General features: G+C 39.1%; 1 protein-coding gene across 2 annotated transcripts; it reads right to left on the bottom strand.

The window, feature by feature from the left end:
* Positions 1-7,244: 7,244 nt before the first annotated feature.
* On the bottom strand, positions 7,245-20,598 carry Nras (NRAS proto-oncogene, GTPase). 2 transcript variants are annotated; one of them, XM_004853781.3, is made up of 7 exons: positions 20,440-20,598; positions 19,816-19,943; positions 17,918-18,096; positions 13,210-13,369; positions 11,755-11,878; positions 11,386-11,424; positions 7,245-11,284 (listed from the first exon to the last, which is right to left on the bottom strand). In XM_004853781.3, exons 2-5 carry the CDS (start codon positions 19,924-19,926, stop codon positions 11,759-11,761), a joined length of 570 nt encoding a protein of 189 aa, XP_004853838.1. In that variant the 5' UTR covers positions 19,927-19,943; positions 20,440-20,598; the 3' UTR covers positions 7,245-11,284; positions 11,386-11,424; positions 11,755-11,758. The 2 variants fall into 2 exon arrangements, with proteins under 2 accessions (XP_004853838.1, XP_087069418.1); XM_087213292.1 differs by lacking the exon at positions 11,386-11,424 and having other exon boundaries at positions 11,100-11,284.
* Between the last annotated feature and the right edge of the window lie 12 nt (positions 20,599-20,610).

Raw genomic sequence — 20,610 nt, forward strand, 5'->3', positions numbered from 1 at the left:
GCCAGGAATTGCATCATTACTTCTACATATTCCTGTAGATTGGATTCTCATCAAGTGCAGTTTTCTTACACGACGTAACCACTGATGATTATTTTCCATTCTACAGAAATACAATGAATTCCCCCAGGCTTCTGAAAAGTTAAAATCTTCAGGGCTCCCCATCATGAAAAGAGCTCTTGGTGGCTGGTGAATATGCTGGTATATTATTCACTGAGCTCTCAAACACAAGTGTGCACATGAATGTGTGCTTGTTTTTACTACTTGTATGGCTTTAACTTTTGAAAATTTAATCAGGCTTGTCCTTAGAAGTGGCATAATGGGGAAAGAAAGATGAGGCTCCTGCTTATATTTTAATAGAAAATACCCAATGAAATAATTTTTAGTAGTGAGTGCTCTGAAGAAAACAAAAGAAGGTGGTATTTTTTTGATGCTTCGCACATATGCAGCAAGTATACCATCACTGAGGCACACCCCTTACACCTAGAGCCCCAATAAGGTGGCTTCTGATAAGAGATGATTTTCAGCTACGCATAACTGAGGACAGGCAGAGCTCTCTTCTCAGAATTGTTTAGCAATACAGATTTTAGACCTTACACAAGTCTCTCTTGGATCATCAATGACTCTATCCATAAGGGGAATAAGGCACCTTTAGAAGAGTACCCACTACCACCCCCTGCAAAAATAACTTGAGAGGGGCCGAGGATTTAGCTCAGTGGTTCCGCTCCTGGCCTTGCAAGTGGAAGGTCCGGAGTTCGATCCCTGGTACCAAGAAAAAAGAAAGAAAGAAATAACTTGAGAAGCTGGACGTGGTAGCGCACTCCTTGTGAGGCTGAGGCAGGAGGATTGCCTTGAGTTTGAGGCTAGCCTGGGCTACACAGTGAGACTCTGCTTCAAACAAAACAAAACAAAACAGAACAAACCAACCAAAACAAAACAACCCCACCAAAACTAACTTGAGAAATTCTTCAGTAAACTTCATATAATTATAGAGAAAACAAAAGTTCCTCAAACTTCTGGCATCTTAGTTATTTCATGGTTTTTCCCCACTGGGGCCCTCCAGAACTCAGATGCTTACACACCTATTTATTTTAGGACCCAAGCCTTTCCTCATAATGTAGTTAGCTCAGGATGTCAGAACCAGTTAGGTTAATATAGAGCTTGAGAAGGTGCCTGCTAAGAGATAGAGAGGAATGAGAAATAGAAACTGGACCATACTAAGGGTCTTCACTTTAATCACTGTAACACTGGGGACTCACTGAAATTTTGAGAATGGACTGTAATACAGTTGGCCCTTCATATTCATGGGTTCCATACCCAAGGATTCAACCAACCACATACTGAAACAAAAAAGTCGTACTTACCTGTATTGAACGCGGAGACATTCTCTTCTCATTTTCTAAACAACACAGTAGAATATTTATACGTTTACATTGCATACAGTATTATCAGTAATCTAGAGATTAAATGTATATACAGGTTATATGCAAATACTATGCCATCTTATAAAAGGGGCTTACTGCTGGGCATGGTGGTGCACACCTATAATCCCAGCACTCAGGAGGCTGAGACAGGAGGATTGCCTAGTATTCAAGGTCAGTGTGGGCTACATAGTGTGGGCTACATATTGAGTTCTCTCTGTAGTTCAGGCTGGTCTTGAACCTCGTGCCTCACCCTCCCAAGTGCTGGGATCACATGCAGCACCATGCCTACCGAGTCTAGATTCATTTTAAGTTTAAAGCTTGGTCCTTTCTTCTCAACACACTGTCTCTCATGTGATCTATTTGCATCTTAGGAAGTTATCTGTTTTTTTCTTTTGTTTTGTTTTTTGGTACCAGGGATCAAAAAGAGCTTCACGCTTGCCAGGCAGGCACTGTGCCGCTGAGCTACATCCCTGGCCTTTGTTTTTTGTTTTTGTTTTTTGGTACAGGGGATCAAACTCCAGACCTTGCACTTTCGAGGCAGGTGGCACCACCACTGAGCTAAATCCCTGGCCATCTTGTTTTGGTTTTTTGAGACAGGGTCTCTCTGTAGTTCAGGCTGGCCTTGAACTCACGGTGATTCTCCTGGCACAGCCTCCAGAGTGCTGGATTACAGGCATACCCCACCATGTCTAGCAGGGAAGGTATCTTTGGCCACAGTGTCTTTGGAGTGGAGCAAGGCTGGAAAAAGGAAGGGCATTTAAGAAACCATTTTCAAAATCTTGGTAAGATGAAGGTTAAAACTGGGGCAATCACTGTAGAACTGGAGTGGAAGTGACAGATGCCACATTTTTGAAAACAGGACCACAAATCAGATATAGGTTGTAAGGGCAAAGGGGTTTGAGACAAAATTTCATTTTCTTACAGGTGATTTGTAGAGAGTGCTGTTCACTAAGATAAAGAACACATGAGGATGAAAAAGATTAAAGCCAAAGCTATTGTACTTGGCTTAACTCATGTGGGAATGTCCTGCAGGGATGATTCGGAAGATCCGAATTGAACTGTGATCTAGTCAGCAATAATGTTGGTTAAAACTTGAATAATCAGTTACAGCATTTTGAGAGAACGTATGGAGAGAAAAGAGTGATTCTTAAGGATAATCAGTATTTAAGGGTTGGTTGTAGAAGGAAAAGACCACAAAAAGAAAGATAATATACCAGAGATTTAGCTCAGCAGCAATGAGCCTGCCTTGCAAGTGCAAGGTTCTGAGTTCGATCCCCGGTACCAAAAAAAACACAAAAAAAGAAAGATAACATGATAAAAAAACAAAGAGAAGAACTAGGAATCATGGAAATTGCATTGGAGAGAGAGGGACAGTCTAAAACGGAGTCAGAGGGTTAAATGCTGTGAGATGTCATGAGAGTACACAGTCCATATAGGCTTTGGAAATAGAATAGGTGGTGATCACTGTTGCCTCAGTTAAAATCCTCCAAGAGCTGGGCATGGTAGTGCATGCCTGTAATGCCAGTTACTTGGGAGGCTGAGCCAGGAGGATCATAAATTCAGGGTCAGTCAATATAGGCCTTGTCTCAAAATTAAAAAAAAAAAAGGTTCTTAGGTTTAAGTAATAGGAAAAATTACAGAACAAATTTTAAGTCCTTATCATTAAATTAAAAATGAGAGGATCTCAAGGAATTACTGTTTCTTTTTGGGAATTCTACTAGATACTGGTTAGAAATAAACGATTGATTATATTTCAGAGTTTCTAAACTTGCATATAGTCTAACAGTGTTTTAAAAATAACCATTTATGTATTTTAAAAAATTGTTTTTTCTTTTGGTACTGGGGATTGAACTCAGGACCTTGTGCTTACAGGCCAGGCATGGCACCACTTAGCTCAATCTCCAGCTACTTTTAAAAATTTTTGAGACAGGGAACTTGCTATGTAGTCCAGGGTGGCCTTGAATTCTCAGCCATCCTCCTGCCTCGGCCTCTGTAGTTCTGGGATTACATATGTGTGCCACCACATCTGGCTGGTTTATATACTTTTATTTTCTTGCATAATTTAAAGCAAATTTGATCATTTTTTAAAAAATCGGTTTCTTGATTAAATTCAGTGTTTAGTATAAGGTGAAGCAAGCACTCTTACACATGGTTGGTGTAAAATTTTACCTTTTCTGGAAGGAAATATGGCAATGTATTTATCAAAAACCTTAAATAATGTGCATTTAAAAAAAGAATGTGCATATATACTGATCCAATAATTTCATTTTTATGCCTTTATCTTATGGAAATTAATATGCAAATATTCAGATATATTTAAAGATTGCTAATTATAATAGACAAAAAGTGGGGAAAATCTACAATATGTACAATAGCAGAATGATTAAAGTATGGTACAACCATAAAACACTGCAAGCCATTAAAATGATGTACAGGAATATATATTAACACAGAATAAAGTCACAAATTTTGTGGTTCTCCACAGGGAACACAGGTCTGTCTAATTTCAGTTCATATATCATGCTATCTGTATTTCATCTATTCTACTTAATCCTTAGACAAATTGTAGTTTAAGTTGGCCTTTGACAATGTAAATTTGTATTGTCTATAATCTATTTTACCAAGTAATTTTACCCACCAGTGCGTTTCTACCCTGTGACAGCCTGTGTGAAGTATTGAGGATAAACTGGAAAATGAGATATCAGTCTGGTCTTTATGGAACTTACACAAATAATCAGATATGTCTTAGACGTTTCTTAGGGCTTTTGTTTTTAAAAATGTTTGCCTGGGGGCCGGGGATTTAGCTCAGTGGTTCTGCAGCCTGCCTCTCAAGTGCAAGGTCCTGAGTTCGATCCCCAGTACCAAAAAAAAATGTTTGCCTGATTTCAGCATAGGATTTAAGAAAATTATTTATAAATGATTTCAGGAGAAAAGCCCTGTAACTGGCCTTCTGAATAATGTCTAGTCTCACTGTTGTCCAACAGTATCGGGACTACTTGGGCCATTTCTTGACCAATAGTATGAGATATTGAAACGTGCTATTAGCATAACCAAAAATGTTAAACTCTTCAAATTTTATAGACAAAACATGCATGAATTTACAGGATCTTGAAGCTAGGTGTGGTGGCGCATGCCTGTAATTCCAGCACTCAGGAGGCTGAGGCAGATGATCCCTACATAGTGAGTTGAAGGCCAGCCTGAACTAGTCTCAAAAAACCTGCCTCAAAAAAAAAAAACCAACAAAAAAAATTTAACAAGAACTCTTGATTTGACTTTTAAACTTCACATCATTGATACAAAAAAATCTTATAACTGTGGAATTGAACTATTCCAAAGTGTTTTAGGGCTGGAGATTTAGCTCAGTGGTTCTGGCACCTGACTCGCAAGCGCAAGGTCCTGAGTTTGATCCCTGGTACCAAAAAAAAAGCAATACAGTGTTTAATGTGTAAGTTTGCTTTTGGGCTTAAATATCAGACATAATTCACACATCTCAAGCTCCTATGAAAACTGGGACCAATTTTATCATTTCCACAGAAGCCATTCTGGAAGACTGCTTTACCTCACCTAGGTAATATTTCCATCTGTCATCTGATGGCTCTAGTAGGCATCCTCCCCCCTTTAGGCATGTAGCTGCCTCTATCTTTAGAATCATTTATGGCACTTTAACTCCTCATATTGTAGGTGTTTCCCCCGCTTTTACTTTATATTGAGTCCTACAAGTTGACAACCATAGAAATTTATGGTAGTTAAAATGAGACTAATTTCAGTCTTCTACATTAAAAAAAAATTTTCCCCTGCCACATACCAGTAGTTAATAAACTGCTTTGGTCCATGTGTGAAATAAATCATGAGGTAGAAGTCTCCAAATAAGAATTATCAATTCACTGGGTCAGCTTCCAGTTCAGGAATTGAAACCATTTCAAGCTTTTGGCACGAGAAAGAGCATTTTTTTTTGTCTTTATTTTACATCCTACAATTCTAGTTTTTGTGGGGTTTTTTTTTAAGGTAAAATGCCGTATTTCATTGCCTAGTTAGCATTCTCAGTCAGTTTTGTTTTTTTTTTGGTACCGAGATCGAACTTGGGTCCTTGTGCTTGTGCAGCAGGTGGCGAAACCACTGAGCTAAATCCCTGGCCCTTCTCAGTCAGTTTTGCAAAGCTTCCTGACCCCTTTTCATATTCATGGGTATCAAATTTGTTGAACTTTTAATGACCTTGAATATTTATTATAAATGAAACTATACAGCATAGAGATACACAGGAGGTTCCCTCATGGTCCCCATGAGCTTCTCTAGGTAATTTTTCATTATTTTCCAACCTAGAATATATGTTCTAGTAGTCCCAACTAGAAAACAATTTTGTCCCAAGACCCTCCAGTGCAGTGATGGTGAAATTCTTAAGAGCTCTTAATAAAAACAGAACCCGCCATGGCACCAGTGCCATAGGTTAGCCACCAGCACGCTAGTGGATGCCCAATTTACCAAGTGTTTTTCAAAATATATACATACCTGGGGCCGGGGATTTAGCTCAGTGGTTCCCGCACCTGCCTTGCAAGTGCAAGGTCTGGAGTTCCATCCTCAGTACAAAAAAAATACACACACCCACACCCACAGGTATAATCCCAGCACTGGAAGCAGGATGGCTGTGAGATCAAGGTCAGCCTGGGCTAGAGTTCAAGGCCAATCTGAACTACAAAGTGAAACCCTGTCTCAAAAAAAAAAAAAGTAGAAAAATTAGCTGGGCAGGGTGCTGCATGCTTGTAATTCCAGCACTCAGGAGGCTGAGGCAGGAAGATCTCAAATTCAAGGCCAGTCTGTGCCACTTATTGACACTCTGGTTCAAAATTTAAAAATTTTAGAAAGGGCTGAAGATGGAACTCAGTATGCACCCCTGGGCTCAATGCCCACTACCAAACCAAACAACAAAAAGCCAATTACAGTGGTACCTTGGCTCATGAACTCAACTCTCTCCATGATTCAGGTCACAAACTAAACTGGATGAGAACCTAACCAAATTTCCCTATAGGGTCAACACTGAACCACTGAAATTGATTCAGTTCTGGTCCAGCTCAGTTTGTGACCAGAATCATGGAAAAAATCAACTTTGTGAACTGAGGTACAACTATAAAACGGTATGATAAAATTACAGCACCACTACTCTTGGACTTTGAAGAGTTAAACACAAGAACTGCAGTAACTCCACAGATAGAGGGCTATGAAGTGACTATAGGGCAGATAGCATACACAGCATGGGGACACCGGATGAAGGCATAATTTATGTCCTGAGCAGCATGGAACAGTACAGTGTGGGGTTTCATTAGGCTACTCAGAAGGGAGAGCAATTTAAAACTTATCAACTGTATATTTCTGGGAAATTCCATTTAATATTTTTGGACCCTGGGGTAACTAAAACTACAGAAAGCAAAATTTCAGATGAGAGCTATTGTATTGAAATAAAATGAGGTCAACTCTTTCAATACTAACCCAAAAGTCTGAAATAAATATTCACCTTTTTTTTTTTGAGACAAGGTCTCCCTATGGAGTTCAGGCTGCCCTCGAACTCACAGTGACCCTCCTGCCTCAGCCTCCCAAGTGCTGAGATTACAGGCACACACTGCCACAACTGACTTTTTTTTTTTGAGACAAGGTCTCTCTATGTAGTTCAGGCTGGGCTTGAACTCACTATGTAGCCCAGGCTGGCCTCAAACTCCCAGGGATCCTCCTGTCCCAGGCTCCTGAGTGCTGGGATCACAGATGTGTACCACCAAATCCAAAAATATTAGTTTTTTATACAGGAACTTAGTGGAAGAAGCAACTGTGACTAAGTAAAGTACTTCCAGTTTTTATTTTTAAACATTATTTAACAAGAAAAACATTCAACCAAATTTTAAAAAATTAGGATGGATTAATTTACATTAAAATAATCAACTTAAAATATCAGCCCTTTCATCTAGGGCCAAGGAGGCTAACAGTTCCCATTTAAACAGCAGAACTGCACAACTGATATTTTTAAGTATACTGGATGGCACAGAAATATAGAAGTCATGCAATGCCCTCTTTTCTCTCCACAGTAGAGTTCAAACACTTGCTTCTCAGTCAGTACTTGGACTTTTAAAAATCAGTTATATTTTGAAACACATCTAAAACTGATCTGATGAGCAGACTTTTAAAACAATTCTTAAAGAAAACAAATACCTTAAAAATAATTTTGTGGCACATTAGACTGTAAAGAAACAGCAAACATGAAAAATAATGTACAAGTATTATAGTCCTTTGTTTCTAGAAACCATTCAAATAAAATATTTTCCCAATTATCTTTGCTTTTTATAATGTATTAGCAGAGATGAATTACAAGAACCAGAATGCACCACTTTTTGGTTCTTGGTAGCTGCCAGCTTAAATGTTCATGACTGTAAATACAAAGCAAAATATGATTATGCTCACAAATTCTGGCATGGGGGAAAAAAACCAAATCTCTTTTAAGGTTTTTGTCTATCTTTGTTTTCAAGTCATGACAAAAATTCACAGCAGTTTAAAAGATAATGAAAGGTTAGACAAGGGACCCACTCAAATAGATTAATTTGATTTACTACATGCCCACAGAACCAACTGTCTGTTACCAAGTTAATATTCTACAGCAAGCGACTGGAGCAAATACAGTATTGAACAGATTTGGATTAGGCATGGCAGCCTTCAGACAGAACATCTTATTTTCACACTCTCCAATGTGCAACCTTATAAAAAACACACACACACACAACTAAGTCATAAAGGAATTATGTAATTTCTGACAGCTGGCCAGGCACTTATACTGGGGAAAGTGGAGATTCTGAGGTAAACTAGATTTTCAGCAATGGCAAACATACTCTACAAACTACATTTTATACCACACCTACTTAACTTACTCTGCTTTTAACACTAAGTTTGTCACTCTGTTGTGCCAAAATTCACACCTAAGTGTAACTTTAAAGAAGCTATTAAAAGACCATTTTCAAGTTTAAATTCTGGCCCCATTTGGATACTTCTGTGCTTAGAACATTACTTGAGAAAACTATAGTATAGATACACAACATACAAGGCGTAACGGTACAAGAGCCTAAGGAGTAACTGTCTTTCTCCCTAATTTGGTGTTGAATTTAGTAGAATTTTTAGAAAAAGTTAGACTGGTAGTGACGAAAGACACTTAAAACCAGTCTCCCAGAAACTTAGAACTTGACTGAGGTGATAAACCTCAGGAAAACAATCAAACAATACCTGAAAAGGGGCAGAAACAAAGCAGCAGAGTTGTTTTGTTTTGTTTTGTTTTTTTGGTACCGGGGATCAAACTCGGGACCTTCCGCTTGGGAGGGAGGTGCTGGAATCCCCGGGCCTAGCAAGAGTTTTAATTTACACATGACAGACAGACAGTGAATGCTCCCGGGATTAGTATTTAGGAGCACAACTCTCTAGATTTCTTGTTTTCTGGGCACAGGACATGTTTCTTCCCCTCTTCTGAATTAATTTCAAGGCAATGTGGAATTTGGTTAATAAATGAAAATTCATATTAGGAGATAAAGGACCTCTAAATATTTAGATATAAGAACAGAAAGTCACCATTTTAAAATTAAGTCTGTCATCAAGTTATCTATTTTTCATTAGAATTACCAGGGCTGGGCATGCAGCTCATGGGTAGAAGGCTCATGGGCAGACTAATCGTTTATCATGTGTAAGGTCCTGGGTTAGATCCCCAGTACCGACAAAAAGGGGAAAAAAATTACCAGGGTAATATTTGCAAACGAAAATACCAAGCCTCCATACCCTCATAACTAACAAGTTAATTATATTATTTTATTCTTTTCTCAAATAGCAATTTCAATTCAAAGGCTATTTCTTGTTTTGAACAAACTTAACAGTTTTTGTTTTCTGAAATGCAGGCTAATTTATGAGCAACTGTTTTAACCCCTTAAAAAGCATTATACATAAAGAAAATTTAAAAATTTGATCTGAGAGTCAGGCATGGTGGAGCACGCTTGTCACCTCAGCACTCTCAGAGGCTGAGGCAGGAGGATCGCAAGTTTGAGCCCACCTTGGGCAATTCAGTGAGAACCCATCTCAAAATATAAAAGGGCTGGGGATGTAGTTCAGTGCAGAGGCCCTGAGTTCAATCCCTAGTTTTGAAAAACAAAACAAAAACAAAAACCACAGCCACACACAAACACAAAAAACAGCCCCCAAACAAAAACTAAAACTTAAAAAAAAAATCTAAGCATCCTTATTCTCAAAAGAATGAGAAAACATATTGGCTTAGTTTCTATATGGCTAAAAGGGGGGGAGGTTTTCTAAATACTTTATTTATAGTCTTCTGATCTGAGCCTCCTTAGAGATACCAAGCTTTTCCAGTCCCAATAAACCACTCATGCTAACTGACCTCTTTTTTCCTTGCAGAGCTAACAGCAGGCATCTAGCAAAACTGGAGTTATGATCAAATGATGCTAGCTGGCTTGTTCAAGTTTTGAAACTGTGACCCTGGTCCATTAGCACCATGCTTTACTCAACTAAAACAATTAATCAAGCTCTTGTTGCTGTGGGGTGAGGGGCTGAGAGTGAACGGAGAAGGGGACTGAGGGCAGTTATATACATCATAGAGAATATACACATAGTGAAAATATAATCTGCCTGTTAATATATTTGAGGTTTGAAAAATCACCAGAGATATAAAATAAGCCAAAATCACCAACTTTTGCAATATTGGAATAAATGCAAATCTAAGTTTTCTGGTATGACCCAAATTTATCAATATGCTAGAAGAAATAAATTATATATTTGTAGGCAGTAACCCATAAAAAAGGAGAGATTAGATAAAAATTGAGTGAAATTATTTTTAATTGTTTCCAGTTTCATCTTTTTTTGGGGAAAGCCCAGAAACGCCTCTAGGAAACAATCTTCATATGTGTAAGAAACGGGATCTGCTATTATATAGGTGTATCTTTCCCTCAAAGATAGACAGGTATATTTTCATACATAATGGCTGAGACCTCTATTCTACTTAAGGACTATAAAGGAAGTCTATAAACCACTTCTACGAAAAAGGCACTTTGTTGTCAAAGTTGGATTTAATTTCATAAAAGTCGAGACGACCAGGATAGACTCAAAAGTCCGTGTTCACCTTTGTATTTACCATTTTCTTTTCAGTACTGGGGACTGAACTCAGGAGCACTAAACTAACCCAGCCAATTTATTCCTTTATTCATTTTTGAGACAGAGTCTCACCAAATTGCCCAGGATGCCTTTGAACTTATCCTCCTGCCTCAGCCTCCCAAATGGTTTAGATCATAGGCATGTGCCACCATGCCTGGCTTCACTTTTGTATTTACGAACACAGAGCAGATGCCAGTTTGTAGAATATAGCTGACAACACTACAAACCAACCTATCAGTAACATAATTATATTCTTGGCAAAACAGTACTTTACGAACATTTCTCCAAAATCTAACATAGGTCCCACATTCAAAAATAAAAAGGAAAAGATGGATCACCAGCAGTTGCTGCTTTAGAGCCCAAGAAACTTTTTAACAGAATTTCATGTCTACAGTTTGGTTCTGTTTCAGAGCATGAGTTGCTTATTGGATAAAAACCTGGGTGGTAGAGTTGTTTGTTTTTGTTGGGGAGAGCCCAGGGCAGAAAACTACTGGGGAATTAGCAAGAGGTGCATTTCTCTGGTCAGACAACCAAATGAGGAGGTAGTTATTCTGAGAAGTTCTCAAGTGGAGACTGTGCTCATATACTGAGAGTTGGGGAAATAGCAGGAGCTTCTCTGAGATGAAGAGAGCAACAGGCAACAGGAATACTTCTCCTCCCGGGAAGTCAGGACCAGGTTATCAGTGCAGCTGAAATAAAGATGAAATGTGGGTAAGTGGCACACAGGGTACAAGAAAAACAAATTTAAGAACTCTATCTAAATGACAGTACATTTTCAAACTTGTTCTACCTTGAAAGTGGCTCTTTTCTGATAGAACTTTGTAAGTATCTATAAAAAAAGAACAAACACCAAATCATTATCCTTTAGTTTTTATGTAGTGATTCTGAAAACTCTTGGTCCTTGCCATGAATACAGCACAAATATATACCATAAATAGTATTTTGCTATATATATAGCTTTCTGTAGAATAATTAAATGTTTTAAGAACAAGTTAGACCTTAGTACTCTCAGAAAGGGCACCAAAAGGAAAATAATTTATAATTAAATACAAAGACACATTCAGTTAAATAGCAACAGAGAAGTAGTAACAGCAACACTCCTCCCAACCCCCTCATGGTAAATAATACTTATAATTATGTCAAGGGATCACATGCTCACCTTGTTACATCACCACACACGGTAACCCCATACAACCTTGAGTCCCATCATCACTGCTGTTGAGCTTTTTCATTCTGTACTGGCGTATTTCTCTCACGAGTGTGTAAAACGCATCTTCAACACCCTAGGAGAGGAGAAAGAAACAAAGGCCAGCTTAACTGACACAATCTACATGGTAAGTTTTCATTTGTATTTCTTTATATGGATTTAAAAATTCCAATTACTAAAATAACAGCTGATAAAATAGGGTGACTTAGAAAGAGGAGACTAAAAGTTTAACATTTCTATTTAGTCACATCTACAGGCTGATACATCAACGGCATAGTTTGGAAAAAAAAAAAGTTCAGCAAAGGAAAAAGGGCAAAGTGGGACACAGAACAGAACCTACAGATCTAAAGACTCCACTTAGGAGGCAGTAACCCCTAAACGATGCTCAGTGTTGATAGCAAGAGGATTAATGCTTATGGAAAATTTTTTTTTAAAAGGATCTCACTGTTTCCCAGATTGGTCTCAAACCCATGGACTCAAGCAATCAATCCACCTCAACCTCCAAAGTAGCTGAGACTATGAGGGTACTACCATTCTATAGTGATACATGTATATCCATATTTATAGCAGCACAATTCACAATGGCTAAGCTCTGGAAACAGATGCCCGTCAATAAAGAAAATGTGAAAAAAAAAAAGAAAATGTGATATGATTAATCTTCAGCCATAAAGAATGAAATCATGCCATATGCAGGAAAATGGATGGCTCTTGAGGCTACAACATTAAGTGAAATAAATAAGACACAGAAAGGTAAATAGTGCATGATTTGCATGTATGAGAAACCCAAGATATAAATAAATTCAAGTGTAAAATAAAAGAGATGGTAGGAAAGAGAAAGGCAGACTTTTTGGAGATAGGGAAAGAGGATCAAGGGGAAGGGAGTTAGGAGGTGGCAAAAAATGGTCTAGATTAAAATTAAAAAAAAAATATATATAATAGATATGATTTTATACATACAGCAATCCTCCAAAACAAATTCTTAACTATTATGTACTACAAACATAATAGAGAATTAAAACTTCTCTGTCTTGGATCGGGGATCTAGCTCAGTGGTGTCATCGCCTGCCTTGCAAGTGCAAGGTCCTGAGTTCGATCCCCAGTACCAAAAAAACCAAACCAAAACAAAAAACCACTTATCTGCCTTAGCCACTTACCAGTCCAATCATTTAAATACAGGACGACCAAAAATTGCATATTTTTTCGTTAATTTTTATAGGCTAATATGACAGCAAATATAAACACAACAATTTTATCAAATATATTCAATACAAGAATTGACTGGTTGAAATCACACCTGCCCGAGCAGTGCTCAGGATAGTACGTAAACAAAGGCGCTGTTGCAGTGATGTTCAGGATAAACTGTTAAGAGGTTTAACCCTGGCACAGATGACTGAAGCCCTACTGTACCTGTCTGGTCTTGGCTGAGGTTTCAATGAACGGAATCCCGTAACTCTTGGCCAGTTCATGGGCTTGTTTTGTATCAACAGTTCTTGTTGGCAAATCACACTTGTTTCCTACCAGCACCATAGGTACATCATCCGAGTCTTTTACTCGCTTAATCTGCTCCCTAAAACAGGGAATATGCTATTATAAGAAAAACAAGACTGGTAGGGCAAAAGAGAAACTGGAAGGTTGTACATAGCCCTATTAACATCTATGTTGAGATTCCTATTTCTGACCACTTAAAAGAACAACCTTGGATACTAAGGAGACTGGCTGAGACTTGATGTGGTAGCCATGGGGAAGCTGTAAGTACCAGTTCACTTTCCTAGTGGAAATGGGCGGCTACCCTGCCTTGATACATCCTTTTGTTAGGCTGTTGGACTCCAGAGCTTGGCTCTGGATTCAAGTGACAACCAGAAATAATACTCTAATGTCTGAAGTATAACAAGTAATCTCTCTGCCTAAACAGCTTTCTAAAGTTCCCTTGGAGTGACAGTTTTTAACGGAAGATAATCTACCCACTTTTCAAGATGGGTAGTACCAAGTTTTTTTTCCAAGTAAAATTACAGCTGGAAGTCTAAGATATAAAACAGAAAACACCAGAACTGCTCTTAATAAAGGGAATGGGGGGGGCAGTGCTGAAGGACACACAACTCCAAAAGACAGCACTCCCTTCAATGACATTAGACATACCTACCAGCAGTCTATAAGTTGTTGTTGATCCTTTTGATGAACATTATCCAACAGAACTCTAGGCAATGATGGAAATGTTCTATCTGCACTAACATGGTAGCCACTAGTCACATGTAGCTATGAGCACTTTAAAAGTCACTTGTTAATGTGGTCAATGAACTAAGCTTTCAATTTGACTTAATTTTAATTTAAATGTAAAAAACTGTATCTGGTTGTGGATACCATACTGCACAGCAGTGCTCTAAAATCTACCTTTGGATTACACCCACAGTCATGTACCTAAGCTGCTTTTCACTGGCTATTTGCAGAACTGTCACTGGTATGACAGCCTCAAGAAACCTGGACCATATCACTGTCAGGTTACCATTGTTCTTTACAACTCTCTTTGAGGATCAGGAAAATTTCCTTCTGGTGTCAGCATAACTCTGCTTTTTTTCTGAGCAACTAATTTGCTTGCGCCATACAGATATTGAATCTTTCGGCTGGTTGCTTTACCCGTCCCCTTTGGTTTTTTTTTCTTTTGAGACATGTGATCCAGGCTGGCCTGGAACTCCCAGTTCTCCTGCCTCAGCCTCCCAAGTGCTGGGATTATAGGTGTGCACCACCACACCTGGCTGGCTACTTCTCTTTTCACAATAGTGGCTAAACCTGTAGTTTACCCATTGAAAGTCACTGGAGGTTCATGCACAGTTACAGAACAAACTCATTCTTTAACTCCACTTTATTTTCTTATCTTTGTTTTCTCTTTACCTCGATTTTTTTTTTGAGACAGGGTCTTGCTACATAGCCCAGGCTTGCCTGGAACTGGAGGCAATCCTCATGCCTCAGCCTCCTGAGAGATGGGATTACAGGCATGCACCACCATGCCCAGCTTTTTGATTCTTAAGCCTATGTTTCATTAATTTTTATCTTGCTATACTATGTGCATAAATACCTTGTTAAGAAGAACAAAGATTCTGGTAAGCCAACAAATGTTTACAAGTGTTGGGAACTTTAAATATTAAGTACATTGGGCCGGGGATTTAGCTCAGTGGTTTCGCCGCCTGCTGCGCAAGCGCAAGGACCCGAGTTCGATCCCCAGTACCAAAAAACAAAACAAAACAACAACAAACAACAACAAAAAAATTAAGTACAGTTGTCACTCAGTAGCCATGGGAAAAGGGTCCCAGGATACCCCCCACCAAAAACAGCAAAACCTGAGAATCTGCTTATGTCTTTTATAAAATGTAGTATTTGCATATTAACATGTACATCTTTCTGTACACTTATATCATCTCTAGCTTATATATAATACCTAATGCAATGTAAATGCTATGTAAATAGTTTTTATCGTATATTGTTTAGGGAATGAAAAAGTCCATATATATTCAGTATCAATTTTTTCCCAGAGTTTGTCTAAATCTGAGAATGTTAGTGCCTCCAGAAAGGGAGTGCTGACTCTACTGGAAAGTATTCTCTACGGAAAGAATTGGAAGTGAAGAAGGTTTGAACTAGTTTGCGTCTGCCAGCAGACATGTGCATATGAATGGAAAAAGAAAACAAGGACTCAAGGCCGTACACACACACTGAAGTATTTACTTCCAGCCAGGCACTGTTCTGAGTGACTTACATAGTAACTGACTTAACTTCACAACTCTTGGAGGCAGGTACTATTATTTTCTTATTACACATAAGGAAATTTAGACAGCAGATTTAGTAGTTTTCCCCAAAGTAACATAGCTAATAAATGATGGAGCCAAGTTTCAACCTAGGCAGAGCTGTATTCTTTTTTTTTTTTTTTTTGGTACCAAGGATCGAACTCTGGACTCTTTGCTTGTGAGGCAGGCAGCGGAACCACTAGGCTAAATCCCCGGCCCCAGAGCTGTATTTTCTTTTTGGTACTGGGGATCGAACCCGGGACCTTGCACCTGGTGGAACCAGTGAGCTAAATCCCTGGCCCTAAGCTGTATTCTTAATCACTGGATTTTCTGCCTAAAGAACAGAGCTCAGAAAAAAAGAGCCCTGGAATTTTGATTCTGCTCTGTTACTATTAATAGTCATGACTCAGAAACCCAGCAAAACACCTTCTGAATTCCATTTCTGATTATGTAAAACAAAGTATGTTACACAGTGGACCCTTGAATTATGACTGGCCTCAAATATGAAAAACTTGGGTTACAACTAGAATTTTAGTTTTAATTTACAACTGAAATCCTGAGTTATGACCCAAAATGCCAGTCTTTCCTCTGTGGGGTTAACTGAGAAATCCTGGGCCAATGTCTCTCTAAGGACACTGAGATCTGCCTGGAAGAAAGCGTGGCCTAAAATAATACAGGAGAGAGACTTTGAAGGCTGTGTAGAGGAGCCTGAGCCTTCAATTGACCTGTGGCTGATGACACTGTCACTACAGCAGAGTCCATAGGCTTGCAGGCAGACAGTGGTGATGTTGAGGAACTGGTGGAGGAACACTCAGAGGAACTGTCTACAGAGAACTTCAGCAATTTCTGGCTGAGCAAGAGACTAGCAGCTGAGGAGCTTTCTGAAGAGGAAGAGGAATATCAACAATAGGTGCAGCAAAGCTCTTCTGAAATAAAGGAAATCCTGAAAAAATGGACAGAGCAACAAACATCTGCAGAGCGGTCCCACCCAGAGAAAAAGCTAATTGTTGCATTCACTTGCTTAGTGACAACGTCACGTCATACTATAAAACAGTGTTACAGAAAAGACAGAAACAGACAGCCTTATACCAGTTTTTAGTTCTGAAAAGGTTGAGACCCGGAGAGCCAGAAGCAGGCCCTAGTAGGCTACAGACTCTGGAGCAAGGAGAGAAAGGACATCAGAGAGCCAGATTCCTCATGTTCTCATGGAAGGGGACTCTCCTTCCAAACAATAACCACCTTCCATTTCATCCTCCCTTCCTGGAAGCCAAAGATGTCAACTTGAAAGGTGAGTACAGTATGAAATTGTTGTTCCTCATAAACTAGGCATATTTTATAATTTTTTGGTGAATACACTAGGAAAATTATTGGTGTTTCTGGCAAATTATGCACATTATACCTTTTTTTATTATGAAAAGGTTGGTTAAGGGGTGCTTTGGGAAGTTCAGAACACATGACAGGTATTTCCATTATTTCTCATGGGAAAAACAGTCCTGACTTACAACAACTTGAGTTACACCCAGCCCTCATGAATGAACTGAGTTCGTAAGTCAAGGGTCCACTGTATTAGAATTTTGTTTTCTCAGACAGGGTCTGCGTAGTTCACGATGGCCTTGCACTTACTATGTAGTCCAGGCTGGCCTTGAACTTGTGGCAATCCTATCTCAGTCTCCCAGCTGCTGGAATTGCAGGTGTGTGTCACACCTTGCCTTTTTTTTTTTTTAAGGTCCTGGAGTTGAACTCAGGGCCTTCACACTTAACTATACCCTTTTAAAAATTTTTCTGAGACAACATCTTGCTAAGTCACAAAATTGGCCATACTGAGCTCAAACTTTCAATCCTCCTGCCTCAGCTTCCCACCATGCTGGAATTATAGGCATATGCTACCATGTCTGGCTTGCACTAGAACTTTTTATGACCCAATCTAGCTTTTAAAATTTATCGTTCTACGGAAAAAGTCCATATTTATATGCCTTTGCCTCACTTTCATCTTTATTTACACTCTACTGGTTTCTTCCTATGATTTTTTCCATTACTTATCAAAGAATAATTTTCAGACATTATTTTCCTCTATGAAATTCCTTTGTGATCTCTCATCACAACACCTCTAGTTCTGAACTGTTCCCAGTAGCAAGATTCATTTATGTATTACCAAACATTATAGTAACAGTATAAAATAAAAATATGTATTTCAGTATTTTCTTTCAGTAATAACCTGATTCTTAATGTCAAACAACTCGAAACCAACTCTTCCCAAATAAAAAAGCTGCATCTTTCCTCATTTCCCCACGAAGTCTCAGACCACCCTTAAGACCATCCTTTCAGAAAAAATGTTCTCATACCTGTAAAGGTTAATATCTGCAAATGATTTGCTATTATTGATGGCAAACACACAGAGGAAGCCTTCGCCTGTCCTCATGTATTGGTCTCTCATGGCACTGTACTCCTCTTGTCCAGCTGTATCCAGAATGTCTAACAGACAAGTTTCACCATCTATAACCACCTGTTTTCGATAAGAATCCTGGGGGTGGGGAGGAGATTCAATTTTTAATAAAAACCACAGGAAATGGAATACTATTGCCAAGGATAAATAAGCTCCTAACCATTCAAGTCCATTTCTGTCCATCTGGTTTGTCCCTCAAACTGTTAATATATAATCACAAATAGAAACTACTTGTCACCCCAGGAAAAAGCCCCAAATCCAGTAGGCCTGCAGGAAAGAAAATGTGAGGGCTAGGGATTTAGCTCAGTGGTGCCACCACCTGCCTCATAAGCACAAGGTCCTGAGTTTGAGCCCCTGTACCAAAAACAAAGTGGTCACTCTGTTCCTAAAAAATATGGGGAAAAAAACTCACTCAAACAATATCTCTTCTGCAGTTAGGACACTATATACAGAAATTTTGGTTCATAGCATATTATACTAAGCCTTGAACCAGACTACTTTGAGCTGTTTATAATTTTAAATACAGCTCCAACCAATCAGAATCTACCCCTGGATAAAGAATCATTTGTAGGGTTTTTTCTCCCTGGATTTTGTTTTGTTTCAGACAAGGTCTCATCATGCAGTTCAGGCTGGCCTTGAACTATGTAGCTCAAACTGGACTGAAACTTGCAGAGATCCTCCTGCTTCAGCTTACCGACTGCTGGGATTACAAGCATGCTTCACCACGCCCAGGTCATCTGTGTTTATAACTAAATATACAAATATCTTTTGTTTCAGGAAAGATAATACCAAAAATGTCTTTCTTACCATAACATTATATCTTTGGGAAATATATCTGAATCAAATTTTTAAATGTTTCCAAACAAAGTATAATTAATTTTTAAGGAAAAAAGCCATAATCACATAGAAATATTTCTAATTTGGCTTTATGGTGGTAATTTTACTTGTATTTTAATAATGTCATTACATTTGGGAGATGTCTTCAGTGGCACTGGAAACTTACTAGTCATCTGGGTGGAGGTTACACGAGTGTATAAAAATGTAACTTGAGCTGTACACATGAGATTTATGTATTTTACTTACCTCAATAAATAAAATTCTGAAAAATTTTTAATGGCAGCCGTATCAGAAGTAGTTTACATTAAGTACTCAGTAGCTAGATGGTAGGGGAGGTCAAGGGTGGATTAAAATCATCTTTATAATTAAACATTTCTCTTTCTCTTTTTTGAGACAGGGTCTTACTGTGTAGTTCAGGCTGGTCTTGAACTCACTATGTAGCCCAGGCTGGCTTAAAACCCATAGGGATCCTCGTGCTTCAGGCTCCTGAGTGCTAGGATTACAGGTGTGTACCACCACACCCAGCTAGAATTAAACATTTCTAAACTGAACAAAACTACAAAACTTAAAGAGACTTAGACATCGCTTATTAAAGATAATCTGGAACATGAACTCTCATAACAAAAGAATCTTTAAGAATGCACTATTATGCAGTGATTTACCATTTATAGAAAATATTATCTCTTTTAAACCAATTTCTTTAGCTATTTAGTACTTCTAATAGAGCTGTCCTATGAAGAAACAGAATGAATTCAATACTGAGTTTCCAAGTTTACAGAGCTGTTAAAGACTGTAAACTTCACAAATGAATTCTACACAAAAAGCTTTACTGTATTACTGGATAGATATACAAAATAACTTTTGTTTCTCTTCTTTACTTCTAAATAATAAATAAAAGTTATGGGTAAGGGAAAACAAAGTGAAGGTTAGATGAGCCTGTGGACTAGCACTGGGCCTTACCTCTATGGTGGGATCATATTCATCAACAAAGTGGTTCTGGATTAGTTGGATTGTCAGTGCGCTTTTCCCAACACCACCTGCTCCAACCACCACCAGTTTATACTCAGTCATTTCACACCAGCAAGAACCTGTGGGAAAGCAGTAGTTTGGGTTAACTGGCAAGCTAGATCTACAGTACTTCAAAGCTTTCTATAATCAATAGTAACTGAAGTCAGTTGGAACTGTATTGGTTCCATACATGTGACCTTCCATTTAGTTCTCAGAAGTGACTCAGGAAGTAAAAAGACTTGCAGGTTAACGTGGCAACAGATTCCCGAGTTAAAAGCCTTCTAGATAACTCCACCCCGCGTCTATTTTTCAACCGGGCCCGGTCCCCGCCCTCAGCTAGGGGTAAAGGAGCACCCCCCCCCGACCCCCCCCCTCAGCTCTGGGGAGTCTCGAGACCGGGACCCCTTCCCAATTGCCCGATGGTCTCCAAAAAGATTGACTGCCCCACATACAGCCCCAAACGAGGGACCCCCGCCCAAGGCCTTTGTCTTCACTTCTTAAGTTCTGCTCGATCCCTGGCATCAATAGGACGCCAACATGCTCCAAAGCCCAGTGCTACGCACACCAGATCCTTACCTCGAGCTCTGCTGTCCCAGCTTCACACGGATTTAGGATCTCAACCGGGAAAAACGTTGAGGACCCCGGAACCGCCATGAACAGCCCCCACCAAGGAGCGGCACTTCCGGCCCCGCCCTCTACGTAATCAGTCAGCGCCCTGGGCGCACGATTCACGCCCAGGCCACGTGG

This window comes from Heterocephalus glaber, unplaced genomic scaffold, assembly GCF_053883595.1.
Source record: "Heterocephalus glaber isolate CG9 unplaced genomic scaffold, H.glaber_assembly_v1.0 deba00001442, whole genome shotgun sequence".
In the NCBI taxonomy this organism is placed as follows: domain Eukaryota; kingdom Metazoa; phylum Chordata; class Mammalia; order Rodentia; family Bathyergidae; genus Heterocephalus; species Heterocephalus glaber.